At 42.2% G+C, this 16,887-nt stretch overlaps 1 protein-coding gene across 1 annotated transcript; it reads right to left on the bottom strand.

Annotated features, from left to right (window-relative positions):
- Positions 1 to 1,237: 1,237 nt before the first annotated feature.
- On the bottom strand, positions 1,238 to 16,541 carry THUMPD1 (THUMP domain 1 NAT10 acetyltransferase adaptor). Its single transcript, XM_082260143.1, has 4 exons — positions 16,312 to 16,541; positions 11,461 to 11,644; positions 2,536 to 2,784; positions 1,238 to 1,523 (listed from the first exon to the last, which is right to left on the bottom strand). Exons 1-4 carry the CDS (start codon positions 16,510 to 16,512, stop codon positions 1,273 to 1,275), a joined length of 885 nt encoding a protein of 294 aa, XP_082116269.1. The 5' UTR covers positions 16,513 to 16,541; the 3' UTR covers positions 1,238 to 1,272.
- Positions 16,542 to 16,887: the final 346 nt, after the last annotated feature.

Genomic DNA, 16,887 nt, shown 5'->3' with positions numbered 1-16,887 from the left:
CGCGCAAGCGCGCGGGAGTGATTTTCCGGCAAGCTCCCGGCAAACTAATTGAAGGTCCCCCCGGACCTTCAGAGCGCATGCGCCGCTCGCGCGAGCGGCTGCATGCACTGTAAATACCTCCTAAACCATACCGGTTTAGGAGATATTATTTGTACCTACAGGTAAGCCTTATTATAGGCTTACCTGTAGGTAAAAGTGTCAAAAAGCGGGATACTACCGCTTTAAAAGCAGTAGTAAACCGCCAAAAAAACCCAAACAAAAATATCTTCTCCCTGCAAATTGTCATAATGTCCTTTACTATCACTTTACCATATACTAGTAAAGAGAAAACATGGGATATGCCAGGGGCCCACAGGCTTCAACAGCTCTCCGAGTCACTGACCATGTACTAGTATGCAGATAGGGAAAGTTAGAGAAAAAAAGGAAAGTTAGAGAAAAAAAGGAAAGTTAGAGAAAAAAAGGAAAGTTAGAGAAAAAAGGAAAGTTAGAGAAAAAAGGAAAGTTAGAGAAAAAAGGAAAGTTAGAGAAAAAAGGAAAGTTAGAAAAAAGTTCTAACTTTAGGTAAGGTCAGCATGACTGACATGAGCTCCCATGTTCCTTTCATAACAGGTTCACTTTAAAGGTGAAATTAGGCAAGAAATAAGGAGAGGACCATCTGTAACACACATGCTATTTTGCATTGGTCTGGTCCACTGGTTTCTGTCTCTCCATTCAGGAGTAAATCTCAACCTAAGACAAGAAGGTGGAAGTCTAGGATCTGTACTTGGATCTGTTCTTGGACTAAGTGGTGGATCAGCAATTCTAAAATGGACAGTTTATCACACCACAGTTAACTTCCTCATACAACCAGAGCTGGATGAACCCTTCAAGCACAAGACAATGTCTCAAACTTGTTGGGATGGCTAGTCTTGCAGCCAAGTGTGAACTCAGTTATATACACTAAAGAGAATCGGTCATTTCCAGCAACATAAGCAATTGACACCACAGTTACAGTGCTGCAACAGTGCAGTGTGTGGGGGGAAAAAAGGAAGCAATTTTCTACAAAGTCAGAACTTGCAACAATATTTCTGCAGACTAGCCTAATATTACCAACGTTTACAATGTTAAATTATCATTTAATTATAGCAGCCCATTTTTCCAGACTTGAATATGGTTGAGCGAGAACAAGGAGAGTACTAAAATGGTCACAGGTTTCAGTCAAACAAACATGTAATAATGTGGCAGTTTTCTTAGTGTTCAGTCCCTTCAGTCCTGAATGCTATCCTTGTATTTTTAGGGGTCAGTTGCTGGCACAGGCTCTCCTTTGCTCGGTTCTTGTGCTTTGTCTTTCTCATCACTTGCTGGTTGTTGTGGATTTTCCTCTTTAGTGGTGTTGACTACCTCCTGCAGGTTATATTTCCTGAACAAGGTATAGTCCTTCACTACACTCAGACAACAAACGCTTTTGATAATTTCAACCACAATTGTATACTCTGGATTGCTGAGGTCCACCTTGTTCTCTGGATTTAGGCTGCCAACAATTCCTGAAGAAAAAAAAAGAAAAACAGTAGTAATCAGTCAGAGAAAACACCTTTTCTAAACTCCTATAGCAATATTGAGATGTATATATGAAGCATTAAGCTTAAAGTCTCATCTAATCCAAATCTTTTTATAGTTTTAGGTTGGAGGATGGTGAATTTAATCACCAATGTTTTTTATTCCTCTGGAGGTCAAGCACGGAGAATTCGATCAATCTATGAGAGCAAAGTCAGAATTTATGGTATTTTAAGGTAATTTAATGAACACAAAGCAGTTTTTTTTTTTTTTTTTACATCTGCCTGGAGTTCAGTTTTAAAACTCCTCTTTTGCACAATGAAAAGGACAAGATTTTTCTTAAACCTCACTAAAACCATTGCGAATGGCTAGTCTGTAGTCCGATCATAGTAGTTGCTTTGCAATGCCAAATTTGACTAGCAGCTAATAATGTAAGTAAAATCACTTAAAGTGGTTGTAAAGGCAGAAGGTTTTTAATCCTAAAAGATAAAAGCCTTCTGTGTGCAGCAGCCTCCCTCAGTCCATCTAATATTACCTGAGGTCCATCTACATCCAGCGATGTTGGAGTGTCTCGGCTGCCTAGGATTCCCCTCATTTGCTGAGACAGTAGCGCGGCGCCATTGTCTCTGCTGCTGCCAAAGTTAGTCAGCCAATAAGGAGAGAAAGAGGGCAGGGGCGGGTCATGGCTCCATGTCTGAATGGACACATGGAGCTGTGGCTCGGCTTGAGTGCTCCCATACTAAGCTGCTTGCTGTGGGGGGGGGCCTAAACAGGAGAGAAGGGCCAGGAACACCGAGGAGGGACCCGAGAAGAAGAGGATCTGGGCTGCTCTGTGCAAAACCACTACACAGGGCACGCAAGTATAACAACAGGTTGTTTTTTTTTTTTTTTTTTAATAAAAAAAAAAAAGAAAAAGAAAAAAAACCCACAAGACTTTAGTATCACTTTAAGTCTGCTCAAGATTTCCCTGACATACATGACATTCAGTTTAGATAACAATACCTGCCAAGTCTTTGATGACTTCATCCCGATTCATATGATTGTTGTTCCTTGCTTTGTACACTATCTGGAAGGTGCCTTTGTTGGGGGCCTTAAACCAAGGCTGAAAGAAAGTCTCTGCGTACTTTTTGAGGTCTTCAGGAAAAGCTTTGCATGTGCCAGTGACTGGCAGCATACGGAGGATCACACGAGTCTTCTTCTTCTTTGTGGTGTACAGATCTTTTAATATGTGGTGCACCAACTTCTCAGGCTCTAAAGCATAACAAGACATCACAAAAACAATAAATACAACACTATGGTCCTTAAAACATTGGCAAAATTAGGCAAGATGAGGATAGCAAATCCAGTCACTCAACAGTAAGGATTTCATTTTGCTATATAGTTTCTATAAGGTAAAGAAGTTAAAAAATTCCCTCCAATCTCCCTTTCCAGCTCTCCCAGATGGTGGCATTCACAGCAATTTAACAGCAGAGTTCAAAGAGGCAAGGGTTTTGAGCAGTACACTACTATGTTCAGGGCACAGGTCTTCTTTGACCCCGTCCGTGCTATAGCCAAAAGACGGGTACAGCGTGGGTTTAATTTACCAGAGGGCATACATGGACGTCCTCCAGTGATCATACTTTCGGCGCTCCCCCTCCTTTTGGACTCCACTGATCAGATTGGGCTAAAAGGGCCAATCACAGCAGCCCTTTACCATGTGACCAATTGTGTCTAATTAGTGCTAGAGGTATTACCAGATTTAAATACACTAACAAATTGAAGCCAAGCTCTGGCTAATATTTTATAAGCAGATATAGCAAAGTTTTTTTTTTCTTTTGGGATAAAGGCTTTACATTAACATTGGCTCAGATGCTTACAATAATCGGCTTTTGTTTAAAGATTTTATCTCATCTCTGTAACTTTATACACTTGCAAGAGAGCTTTCTCTTTTGAAAAACATACTTACTGGTTGGATCACCAGATGCAAATAAAAGAAAGCCTAAAAAAATTAATGAGCTGAAAAAAAATGTAATTTTGACACTGTAAAACTAATTTCTCTGATATTCATTGACAGACACAGCGCCTGATCTTCTTGACCATTGGATTATACTGCCCCCTACAGGAGTAGGACACTAGTCAGGAAAAAAAAACGTGACTATGCCTATGGGCAGTCCCAGGAGGTATACTCCCCCTCTCCGCTATAGGTACTCAGTTTTGTTACAAGCAGTAGAGATAGGTTTATGGGCTTTGGCGCTACTCTGCGTGTTGTAAATATGTGCAAAGTGCAAATCACTGAATGAATATTCCAATTGTCAATAATAATACTGGCATACTGTGTTTACAGTGTGAATCCCAAACCAGGAAATTGAATAACGGATTGAATAACGGAATGGGTGTAGCAATTAAACAAGTCTCAATCAATAATTCAATACATAATCACATATATATGCATATAGGTGATAAAGTGCATTTAGTGCAAAAAATAAATAAATAGAAATAAATATAAAGTGTTGCGTGAATCAGTGCATAAAGTGAATAAATAGAATTCTGTGTCCAGAAATCACTAATATTCTAGAAAAAAATAAAATAATATTGGACCGTGAATATACACAATATTATGGGCAATCTGTATCAGGTGTGACAAAGTGCTGAGTGCTCCAGAAAAAACATATCCAGTTGGCAGTACTGAAATCCATAAATAAATGGGATAAATAATATATGTATTATAAGTTATTGATCTGCAATCAAAGTGCTAGAAAGTGATTTGCATATAAATTAATAATCCACATATACATATATAAAAAAAAAAAATATATAAAAATAATTAATAGTCCACAATAAAAGTGCTGAAGAAAAATGTTCTCTAAGTGAACACAATCACAATGAGTTTGTTAGTGCTTGTGCCAATTCTATAGACAAAAGTGCTGGTGCTATTTAAGGATACTTGCTGTGCCCGGTGAAGTGCTCTGGACCCCCTGTTGTATTTGCACTCACCACAATGTGTTCCCCACTCAGGGGTAACACGCTTTGCACAGCAAGTGGATGGCAGGCTCCTAAGTCCCTGAAATTGTTTAGGACTCTCCATCTCCCTCTGCCTATGTAATTGGTACCCACATGTAGTACCATGACAGCTGAATCTTCCCCAGCCCCATCCAGGAATCTGTCCACCCAATCCGTGATGTGCCGAACCCGAGCGCCCGGTAAGCAACAGACAGTTCGGCGCCCACGCTCAGGGATAATGTGAGATTATAGGAACAGTATAGCCTTTAACATCAGTTTCCCATGGCTGCAGGACTAAAGTCCCAGCACGTTCTCTCGAGTCACTGGTGGCTTGTTTTTTCTGGATATCAATGTGCCACAGAAATGATCAACTATTCTCTCTCTCTCTCTCTCTCTCTCTCTCTCTCTCTCATTTGGGGTAAAAAGTAATTTTCGGTTTTTGGCCAAGGACATCCTGAATTTTCGGTTTCTGTTTCGGCCCAGAATTTTCATTTCGGTGCATCCCTAATGAAAATGTAAAGTAATGCACGTGGGCGTCAGAAACACGAAAGCAAGCTACTCACTAGGGGGGGTGAACCTCTGGGTGAATCTAAGATGGAAAAGGACCTGGGGGTACTAGTGGACAACAGGCTTGACAGTGGCATGCAATGCCAAGCCGCTGCAAGCAAAGCCAACAGAATACTGGCATGTATAAAAAAGGGGATTCACTCCAGAAATAAAGAGATTATTCTCCCACTCTACAAGACTCTGGTCCGGCCACATCTGGAGTATGCTGTCCAGTTCTGGGCACCTGTCCTCAGGAAGGATGTGCTGGAACTGGAGAAAGTCCAGAGAAGGGCAACAAATATTAGGGGAATGGAGGACATCAGCTATGAGGAAAGACTACAAGCACTGAACTTATTCTCTCTGGAGAAGAGACGATTGAGGGGGGATATGATATCAATGTACAAATACTGTACTGGCGACCCTAGCATAAGGAACAAACTTTTCAGAGAAAGGGAATACAATAAGACACGTGGCCACTCACTAAAACTAGAGGAAAAATGGTTTAACCTTAAAATACGTAAGGGGTTCTTCACTGTAAGAGCGGTAAGGATGTGGAATTCTCTTCCACAAGCAGTCGTATCAGCAGGGAGCATTGATAGTTTCAAAAAACTATTAGATGGGCACCTTAAAGACCACAACATACAGGGGTATACAATGTACGGTTAACAACACACACACACACACATCATAGGTTGAACTGGATGGACTGATGTCTTTTTGAACCTCACAAACTATGCAACTATGTAAGGAATCCCTCTGGGCCTTCCTATGTGTCCCTGTCAGGCTTGCTTCCTCTTGCTCCTGTTTGTACCCCACTCACAAAGGGCCTGGCTGCGTAATAACATTTAAACTGCTTTAGGCTTTAATAAACAGAGTTTAAACGTTATTACGCTATGGCATACCGTTCTCTTTTTGTGGGATAACCCCCAAATAAGCCCCTAGGAGATCCCCAGCAGCCAGGCCCTTTGTGAGTGGGACACACATGTCCTCACAGGAGCAAGAGGAAGCAAGCCTAACAGGGACACATAGGAAGGCCTAGAGGGATTCCTGCCATCCACTTGCTGTGCAAAGCGTGTTACCCCTGAGTGGGGAACACATTGTGGTGAGTGCAAATACAACAGGGGGTCCAGAGCACTTGACCGGGCACAGCAAGTATCCTTAAATAGCACCAGCACTTTTGTCTATAGAATTGGCACAAGCACTAACAAACTCATTGTGATTGTGTTCACTTGGAGAACATTTTTCTTCGGCACGCAGCACTTTTATCGTGGGACTATTAATATATATATGGATTATTAATTTATATGCATATCACTTTCTAGCACTTTGATTGCGGATCATTAAATACATATATTATTTATCCCATTTTTTTATTGATTTCAGTACTGCCAACTGGATATATGTTTTTTCTGGAGCACTTAGTCACACCTGATACAGATTGCCCATAATATTGTGTATATTCACAGGCCAATATTATTTTATTTTATTTCTAGTATATTAGTGATTTCTGGACACAGTATTTCTATTTATTCACTTTTTGCACGGATTCATGCAACACTTCATATTTCTATTTATTTATTTTTTGCACTAAATGCACTTTATCACCTATATGCATATATATGTGATTATGTATTGATTTATTGATTGCGACTTGTTTAATTGCTACACCCATTCCGTTATTCAATTTCCTGGTTTGGGATTCACACTGTAAACAGAGTATACCAGTATTATTATTGACAATTGGAACATTCATTCAGTGATTTGCACTTTGCACATATTTACAACACGCAGAGTAGCGCCAAAGCCCATAAACCTATCTCTATTCCTGATTTCTCACTATTAGTGGAAAATATTCTGGGCAGGCAGCAACTCCTTCCAATTATTTTCCATTGCACGGGACCCTTAATTTTTACATTATTACAAGCAATGTCAGAAGTAATACAACTCTATAGAGGGGTGGGTGCTGTGCCCGTCAATCAACATCAGAGAAAAGAATTTTGCCGTAAGTCAAAAATCCCATTTTCTCTTTCGTTCATCGACGGACACAGCTCCTGATCTTCTTGACCATTGGGACATCCCAAAGCAGTGTCAAACATGAGTGGTGGGGACAGCAAGAAAAAAATACCCAAGGCTAAACCGTAGCCAACCAGGTAACAGGAGCTCAACCAAAACAAATGGAGCCCATGTGAAAAACATTAAACCCCCAAAGAGGAAACAAGCCTCCTAAAGAGCAGCCTGCAAAACTTTGAGGCCAAAAGAGGCATCTGCAGATGCCACCACATCCACTTTATAAAATTTTATGAAAGTGTGCACCGACGACTAAGTAGCTGCCTTGCACACCTGCATTACTGACGCCTGAGGACGAAAGGCCCAAGAAGCAGTGAGCGCCCGGGTAGAGTGTCCCTCAACAGGGAAAGGAGGAACCTGACCCTTAATCGAATAGGCCTGAGTCACTGTCTGTCTGATCTATATAGAAATGGTCGCAGAAGAAGCGGATAGTCCTTTTCAGGGTCCATCCGTAAGCACAAATAGTGAGTATGACTTCCTAAAAGAATCCGGACGGTCGCAAGCCGAGGTGGCTCCCTATTTATCCGAAACGCATCCGGGAACGGTTAAAGCGATTCATACGTGCATACATGCACCTGGAAATGTGAGTGTACAACTTTTCACTTGGCATTTAATAAAAAGAATAAAACGATATAAGCACTATCTGGAGCTATCTCTTTCACATGGTATCATCCCCTATGGAGTTTTGGAGTTACATGTAGGAGGATACTGCCAGCGATCTTTCGGTATCTCAGTGGAAGGGAGGAGAAGTGCCCCAGAGGAGATAATATTGTATACGATTAGAGGCATATCTATATCGGTCTTAAGGTGAGTGCCCAATTACGAGGGGGGTGCATGGAGTTTGGTGATATATCGGTCAAGCATACCGGTTGGGAACACACCCACATGTCCACAGACTTGGTGGATTGAGCACCTGCAGCTGATTATTCCACAAGCACCTGGCACTTTTTCTTTATATTAAGGACTCACAGATTATAACGCTTATAAGCACTTTATGGACTATTTATATATTAGAATCTTTATATATATATATATATATATATATATATATATATATATATATATATATATATATATATATATATATATATATATATATATTGGTTTCAGTTTGCATGAGAGAACATAGCAAATATTGATTGCAAGGATTTTTTAAACACAACGGTATCAGCACACAGCACTTTATATTTGGTAACACTGTATGATTATTGAAGCGGGTTACACATTTATTTTTATACTCAGCATTGGAATCACATCAAAACATTGACTTTTCACGAAACAATTTATATCACACAGGTTTATTTTATTTTATATTTTTGGATAGCACACCATACACAGTACAATCTGGATTGGTCACCAATATCGTTGAAATAGCAACTAGGCAGATTTTTGCTCTTGCGCAACACTATTTATTGTATTTAAGATTCCTTACCCATACTAGCCTGCGAAAGAAAGCTGCTCTCCCCCCCCTGTGAGACTCTTAATGTCGTCATCCAGGGTAGCTCCAAACAGACGATCTCCTTGAAAAGTTAAGGCTTTTTTAGAGGTCTGGTCTGTAGACCAACATTTGAGCCACAAAACACGCCTAAGGACCACTGCCGAAACAGACAGTCTAGAAATCAGGGGTGCCGCATCACAGACGAACTGCGGCCCCTGAACCAACTGGTCCGCCAGCTCTGCAAAGGCATGGGGGAGCTGCTCACTCTCCAGGCCACTCGGTAAGAGTTTGTGACATTGGGGCAATGGTGAAGACCGGTCTGAATGCAGAGCTTGCCACAGTGAACATACTGCGGGCCACACAGCCTCCACCTTTCTGTCAGCCGGATCCTTAAAAGACGGCGATTCTTCTACCGGAATCATGGGTGCTTTATTCAACCTGGAAACCGGGGGATCCACCACCGGTGGAACAGTTCACTTCTTAAGGAGGGACTCTTCAAATGGATGCCACTTAGGGACCACAATGGGACGTTTTGGACGTTCCCACTCTTTTGCGACAAACCTGTCAAAATAGGAAGGAAACGGAAACACCTTTGCCGCTCTACACAGTTTGTGAGTGCCAAAGGGAACTGGTACCTCCGCCGAAGCTTCAGCTGCATCCTCATTTTTAAAGTCTCACGCACAGACACAAATCAGTGTGATCACCAGCGCTTTTTCGTGCCCGGCTACAGGAGTGAAGGAATCATACTCACTAATTGAAAACTCAGGGCGTGAGGCCGCAGTGGCCGCCCAAAGCCACCTCTACCCGGGACACAAAGGACTCCAGGATAGATAATTAGGACCCAGAGGGCCCTGCAGGCTGAGGTCGGGTGGGGAAATGTGCTCCAAGGACTCGATGAGGAATAAAGGTAGGTACCCCACAAAAGTGCAAAAACACTGCTAAAGGTCACCCCCAGCACGGTGGTAACACTACCCGGTCGCCCGCCACAGAGCACCCCCTGATCTTGCAGCAGAGAGAGGGAGAGGATCCCCCCCAGACTGTCATCGGCAGCACCAGGATCAAAGTACTCCACGTGCAATGTCCAGGAAGGAAAGAGGACCCAGAAGTCAGCACCAGGGGGGATAAGGAAGGGCTTCCACAGCTAAAACAGATGCCCAGAAGGCTCCACAGTAATGGCCGCCATTCAATTCAATGCTAGACTAACGCAAAATGGCCGCTGCAGCTACACAAACATGGCTGTTAGCCAATGCAGAAAATGTGTACAAAAATTGTTTCTAAACAGATAGAGGACATTAGACATATAAATATAGTTCTATATAAGAACACTATATTTCCCCAATAGTCACACTTATCCGCCGACCCTGCTGCAGTTGGGTGGTGGATTGGTTCTCCACAAAATTGTATTAGACGCAGGTGGGTTTCTCGGGGCAACAGCCCGCTTCTTCAGGAAAGTATTCGATGGCGAGCTTTTCAAACAATAAACATATAGTAAACAAGATCTTCATACAACAGCTGTCATTTTCTGCCCATTGGATCTGGAGAGGTCCCAACTAATCAAAGGTCATCATAAAGTTTAGATATATCATATATCACCAATAAGGTAGACTCTGTATGTAGAGGATATCATATTGGATCAACAAATGGGAGAAGTCAGGAGAAGTCTGAGTCAGTGGAGAGCTTAATTGTTATGCATCCACCAACAGCAGCAGGGTGGATGGATAAGTGTCACTATTGGGGAATTATAGTGTTCTTATATAGAGCTATATGTATATGTCTAATGTCTTTTAAAAATCTTTTAGCTGTATGGTTTTAAATGAATACTTTTTTTTTTTCTTGGGGAAAAAAAAAAAAAAAAAAAAAAAAAAAAAATCGCACTATATGTGCTTTTAAGGTACCTTTTAAAGTCCTCTATCTAGCTTGTTAGAAACAATTTTTGTTGTACACATAGCTTTTTAGGATGTGGTACTGGACAGAAATCTGTCCTTTATAGGGCTGACTTTGTCACTCTCTCCCAACAAAAAATATTCCCATATACAGAAAAAAACTACAACAAAATGGTTGCCCAGCGCAGCTCCACAAGAGAACCATGGGCCCAGGCAAGACAGAGCAAGAAGGGGGGGCCATGGCAGGAGCCCCCAGCCGAGCGCCGGCGGCATAGCCCCACTCATCACCAGTACAGCACCCTGCCCAGGAGGTAGCCAGACCACCATACATGGGGGGATGGGGAGGGGGGACAGATGACCCACAAAACCATCAGCCTCAAGGGGGGGCCTAACGGGAAGGAGGGGAACCCGAGGGTCCGGCCGTCCCAGGGAGGGGCCCACATCCACCCCTAAACCCTCTAGGGGGAAGAGGGGGGGATAGGTACTCACCATACCAGGAACCAGGTGGGTACTGCTGCAGAGAGAACCTCCTCGCCGTGGAAATTGGGGGGGGCTGTCAGCCAGGAGGAACGCTGCAATGGCTGACCTAGCGCGGAGCTGAGGTCTGCGCACGCTTGCTGGCCAGACTGGGGTGACCACTGGATCTAGCTTATCCAGACTGTCGCCCAGTCCGGCAGTTAATTGTAGATCTCACAGGAAAAAAATAAACAGGAGAAAAAAAAAAAAATCCATCTAAAAATAAAAAAAAATTGCCAGGACCAGAGATCCCAGCAAGGAACTAGGTCCTTACTCCTGACTAGGCAAAAAAACATTAGTACCTATAGCAGTATACCTCCTGGGACTGCCCATAGGTGTAGTCAAGTTCTTTTTCGCCTAGTGTCTTACTCCTGTAGGGGGCAGTATAACCCAATCGTCAAGAAGATCAGGAGCTGTGTCCATCAATGAACGAAAGAGAAATAAAATGTTGTTCTTTTGGATTTAGTACTGCTTTAAGTGCTATATTAAAAATCTTACCAACATTTCGAGTCCTTATGAAGATCACATTATTGGCTCCACTCTCCAATGACTGAAACCTGCGTAGATTTTTCTCTGTTGATGTGCGAATCTGATCAACTTCTTTTTTCAATGCTGCTTCAACATCATCATCATCCTCTTCTTCCTCCTCACTGCCTGATGCTATGTCATCCTTTTCACCTAGCTGAATGAAAAGGAACATATTTTTCCTTACCATGGCCATTATTTGTAGACTAATTGGATCAGATGATATTTTTCAGGACAGTGCAAAATAACACGCATGAAAATTCTTTTATGGCATGTTGCAGGTCTGCAAGCCCCACTATCTGCATCAACAGAAACATATAAATCAGATAAATACAGCAGATATCTGAAGGAGCAAAAAGCAAAGTAAACCTACCTATAAAACTTAAAGGGTGTTTGTTGCAATTTACTGCAATAAGCAAATTATCACTCCACACCATGTCTTTAGTTAGTGGGCTCCGTTCACAAAGCAGTATCTTACCACATCAGAGTTATTTTATGAAGTCATGCTGCATTTTAGCAGTGAAGGGCTGTGGTAGTTTACCGCTGGCAATAGTGGGCATCCTTACCACAGGTTCTCACTAGCTGGGTGTTAAAGAGGAGCTCCAGGCACCCCCCAAAAAGTCACCAACTACTAATACTGTAGCTGCTGACAATTATTACTATGGCACTTACCTGTCCAGGCATCCAGCGATGTCCTCACCAGAGCCGATTCTTCAGCTGGCTATTGGGTCCTGGCGCCGCCATTTTCAGTTGATGCTTCACAGTCCATTTCCTGCTGCGTTTTTGAATTCCCAGATTCTCAGTATTCTGGGACTGACCCAGAAGGCTGCAGAGAAAGGAGGGGGAGCCGTGCAGTGAACTGATCTGAAGTGGAAGCGTGTACCTGTGAAACCCCCCCCCCCCCTAAAAGAGGTGTCAAATGTGGCAACGGTGGGTGAGGAGGCAGACATGCAGTGCCTCCCCTTTCAGGTAGAGCTCTGCCTTTAGGAGCGAGTGGGCGGTCGCCGGCGTCCCTAAAAACCAGTAACTTTTGGTTGTGAAAGAGCGGGCGGCCACTGCGTCCTTAACTGATGAGTCATCAATAAAAGCTTTATTTAAAAACAATATATATATATATATATATATATATATATATATATATATATATATATATATATATATATCCCCTGGTTCCTTAACCACTTAAGCCCCGGAGAATTTGGCTGCTCAAAGACCAGGCCCTATTTTGCGACTCGGCACTGCGTGAATTTAATGAACAATTGCGCGGTCATGTGACGCTGTACCCAAATGAAATGGAAGTCCTTTTTTTCCCACAAACAGAGCTTTCTTTTGGTGGTATTTGATCACCTGTGCGATTTTTATTTTTTGCGCTATAAACAAAAAAAAGAGTGACTATTTTGAAAAAATAACAATATTTTTCAAATTTTTTTATATGAAATTCTCAAAAAAAATGTAAGAATTAAAATTTAACATTTTAGGCCAATTTGTTTTCTGCTACATATTTTTGGTAAAAAAATAAAATAAATCGCAATAAGCGTATTTTGATTGGTTTGCGCAAAAAGTTATTGCGTTTACTAACTTCGGGAAAGATTGTCATTTTTATAGTTTTTTTCTTTAACTAGTAATGGCGGTGATCTGCGATTTTTTTTGCGGGACTGCGACATTGCGGTGGACAGATCGGACCCCTGACTGACATTTTTGACACTTCTGGGGGTACCAGTGACATTACTACAGTGATCAGTGCTATAAATATAAATATGCACTGTTACTGCAAAAATGACACTGGCAGGGAAAGGGTTAACTTTATTGGTGATCAAGGGGTTAAGTGTGTCCCTAGGGGTGTGATTCTAACTGTTAAGGGGGGGGGGGTGGCTAGTGAAGTAATCACAGAGACATACGATCCTACATAGCAGGATCACATAGCCTCTGTCATTACTTCAGGGAGAATGACAGACAGCTCTTTGGCAACCGACGTAGTACTACGTCACTTTGCCTGTAAGCGGCTGCGTGCCGCAGTAAATGTACAGGAGGCGGTCGGCAAGTGGTTAAAGTGGTTGTAAACCCTCTCATATATCCAGTGAAGTGAATAGTCTCAGAGATAAAACAAATCCTCCAACATAAGTTTTTAATTGTTTATCCGCAGTGTTCTCTTTTATACACCCATTCAAAAGTGCTAAATTAAGATAAGATCCTTCTGTATTTTCAGTATTATAGAGGAGGGGGTGGAGAGCTCCAGTTAGAGATCTAAGACACTTTGTGAGAGCTGATTGGAGAAAAGGAACACACCCCCCTTCACACACAGCAGAAATATGTTCTGAATAGACAAGCTGTGTGCTGAGCTCTCCTCCTCAACACTAATTTTTTCTCAAGTGTCGGGAAAACTTATCAGAAGTGACTCCTGCAAATACCAGAGGAAAAAACGACACTCAGAGCTCTGGAGAGAGACAAGTAAACACTACAGATATGTGCTCAGATTGAATGTTTGAGGTTTACAACCACTTTAAATATTGCATGCTGCGGCCACTACTTATTTATCACATGCATAGGTTACTAAGATTGAGGCAGACCAACAATATCCACTCATTAGATCGTGTACCATAGTGTATATGTTGCCAGTGTTCTGTGAAAACACCAACTCATCAAAATCTCCAATTACGGAAGCTAAAGAATCAATGGAAGTGCCGTGAATTAAATATATTGATCCTGCGAGCTACTATCTAAATTAAGTGAATTTAATCTGCTAGCATTGTTCACAATCCCACTCGTGCTAACTAAATCAATACAAATGCTGCGCTATGTGAACGCTAAATGACTGTACAATCAGAATATAACAATATTAACCACTTGCCGACCAGTCACATTGACTGTACTGCGGCAAAGTGGCTCGTTCCCGTCCAGCGATGTAGACCTACGTCGCTGGACTCCCCCCCTTGTGGGCGGCGCGTGCGCGCCGCCGGAGGCTCGCTCCTGCTGTATTCAGTCACAGCGGGAGTCGGGCCAAGGGGGGGAGCGGAGGTGATCACCGCCGCTCTTCCCCGATCGTCGGGGAATCGAGTCTGGAGATCCGCCCGCTTGTGTAAACAAAGTGGGCGGATCTCCTAAGTGACAGACAGGGTCAGATTGCAGGGTTCAGCATAGCTGAACCTGCGATCTGTCCCTGTGTCACTCAGTCACCTCCCCCCCACACACGTTAGTAAGCACCAGGCATACATTAACCCCTCCCTCTCCAATAAAATTAACCCCTTCCCTGCCAGTGTCATTTTTACAGTAACAGTGCATCTGTATAGCACTGATTACTGTAGTAATGTCACTGGTACCCCCAAAAGTGTCAAAAATGTCAGTCAAGGGTCCGATCTGTCCACCGCAATGTCGCAGATAAATAAATAATAAAATCGCAGATCGCCGCCATTACTCGTTAAAAAAATAAAAAAAACCCACCAAAAATGACAGAAATCTTTCCCTTAGTTAGTAAACGCAATAACTTTTGCGCAAACCAACCAAAATACGCTTATTGTGTTTTTTTTTTTTACCAAACATAGGTAGCAGAAAACAAATTGGCCAAAAATTTTAAAAAAATTTGATTTTTACATTTTTTGGGGGGAATTTCATATAAAAAAATGTGAAAAATATTGTTATTTTTTCAAAATTTACGCTCTTTGTTTATAGCGCAAAAAGTAAAAATCGCACAGGTGATCAAATACCACCAAAAGAAAGCTCTGTTTGTGGGAAAAAAAGGACGTAAATTTAGTTTGGGTACGGTGTCATGCGACCGCGCAATTGTCAGCTAAATTCGCACAGTGCCGAATCGCAAAAAGTGGCCTGGACGTAAGACAGCAAAATCCTCCGGTGGTAAAGTGGTTAAAAGAGTGCATAAGTATAGTGAAATATTGTCCAACATAAACGAGATATCACCATATAACAATGAAAGAGTCCATGCAAATGATTGCAACGAAAATATAAAGCAAAAAAAAAAAATTATATATATATATATATATATATATATATATATATATATATATATATATATATATATATATATATATATAAAACACACAGTGCTTGAACCGCCGTGCAATCCCTTCTCGGTGCAACCTCAATGTGCTCCCCCCCACCAGGAGCCAACTAAAATCCCCCTTGAGGAAGACACCTGACTATTGTGTTGATTTATGTTGGACAATGTTTCACTATATCTTGGATAATTTGGCACTATATTTATGCACATTTTAATATTGTTTTATTCTGATTGAACAGTCATTCAGCATTCACATAGCGCAGCATTTATTGCGTATTGAATAGAAGTGACATGGTTGGAGATTTGATTGAAGAGTAATTTAGCATTCACATAGCGCAGCATTTATTGTGTATTGAATGGAAGTGACATGGTTGGAGATTTTGACGATTTGGCTATTTTGACAGAACGCTGGAGAAGATGGAAGTGCCTGTGACACACTGGTGTGCTGCTATCAGCGCAGTGCTGGATTGGTTGTCAGCAGTGTCTGGCTTGAACACAAGTCCGAACCCACCTGAGCCATCCCACTGGGTAGCTGTCAGCCAATCATAAGTGGCCGCACATATACAGGCTCCTAAATACATGTGTCTGACAGCTTCCCAGTGGTGAAATCATATCTGAACCCACCAGGGCTCTTCCATATTTGCCAGGTAAGTCTCCCATAATGTGGCACACTAATACATTACAGCTAAAAGCTCCTGGGACTCATTTACTGTGGCTTTAACACTTCACTGCTCCTTCCATATCAATGTAAAACATGAGTGAGTTAGATGTAAGAGGCCATGTGGTGCCAGTATAGTAATGTTATCACCCACCTTCTCAGCTCCATACAGCAGGTCCCCATACTCGTTGAGCAGGCTGTAGGCTTCTCTCACACACCTTCCCTCATTCATGTTGCAGGTGATGAGGATGCCCTGCATGCCCACCTCCAGCTGCTTGCTGCCCTTGTGCCGCTTAGCATTGCTCAGGTACTGAGTCTTCCCTCTCTTCTTCCCTTTCTCTACCTCAGAACTCATCCTGGCACACGGCCTCCACACCTCCAGGTACACACACTCACTCGCGTGTCCCTCCGGCGCTTATCTCTGACGTCACCACAGCGCGACTGTGTATTGGATGAGCCATGCTGCTGTGCTTTGCTGCGCTGTATTCTGTGCGGAAGCACAGCTGAGAACAGTGGGATGGAGGGATAGTGTAGGCTGTAAGTGCCTTCCAGGGACAAATTAGAGGTAAACCCATCACTGAAATCCTAAAAGTGTCACTAAACGCTAAATAAGAATATTAACCACTTGCTGCCCAAGACTATTCAACAGTTCTCACATAGGTGTAAAAATCTACTTTTTTTTTGTTTGTTTTTTGCTGGAAAATGACTAAGAACCCCAAACATAATCTAT

The sequence above is a fragment of the Pelophylax lessonae genome (assembly GCF_965119305.1).
Source record: "Pelophylax lessonae genome assembly, chromosome: 6".
NCBI classification, from domain to species: Eukaryota; Metazoa; Chordata; class Amphibia; order Anura; family Ranidae; genus Pelophylax; species Pelophylax lessonae.
The sequence above is the reverse complement of the archived record's forward strand: the minus strand, read 5'-3'. Positions and strand labels throughout refer to the sequence as shown.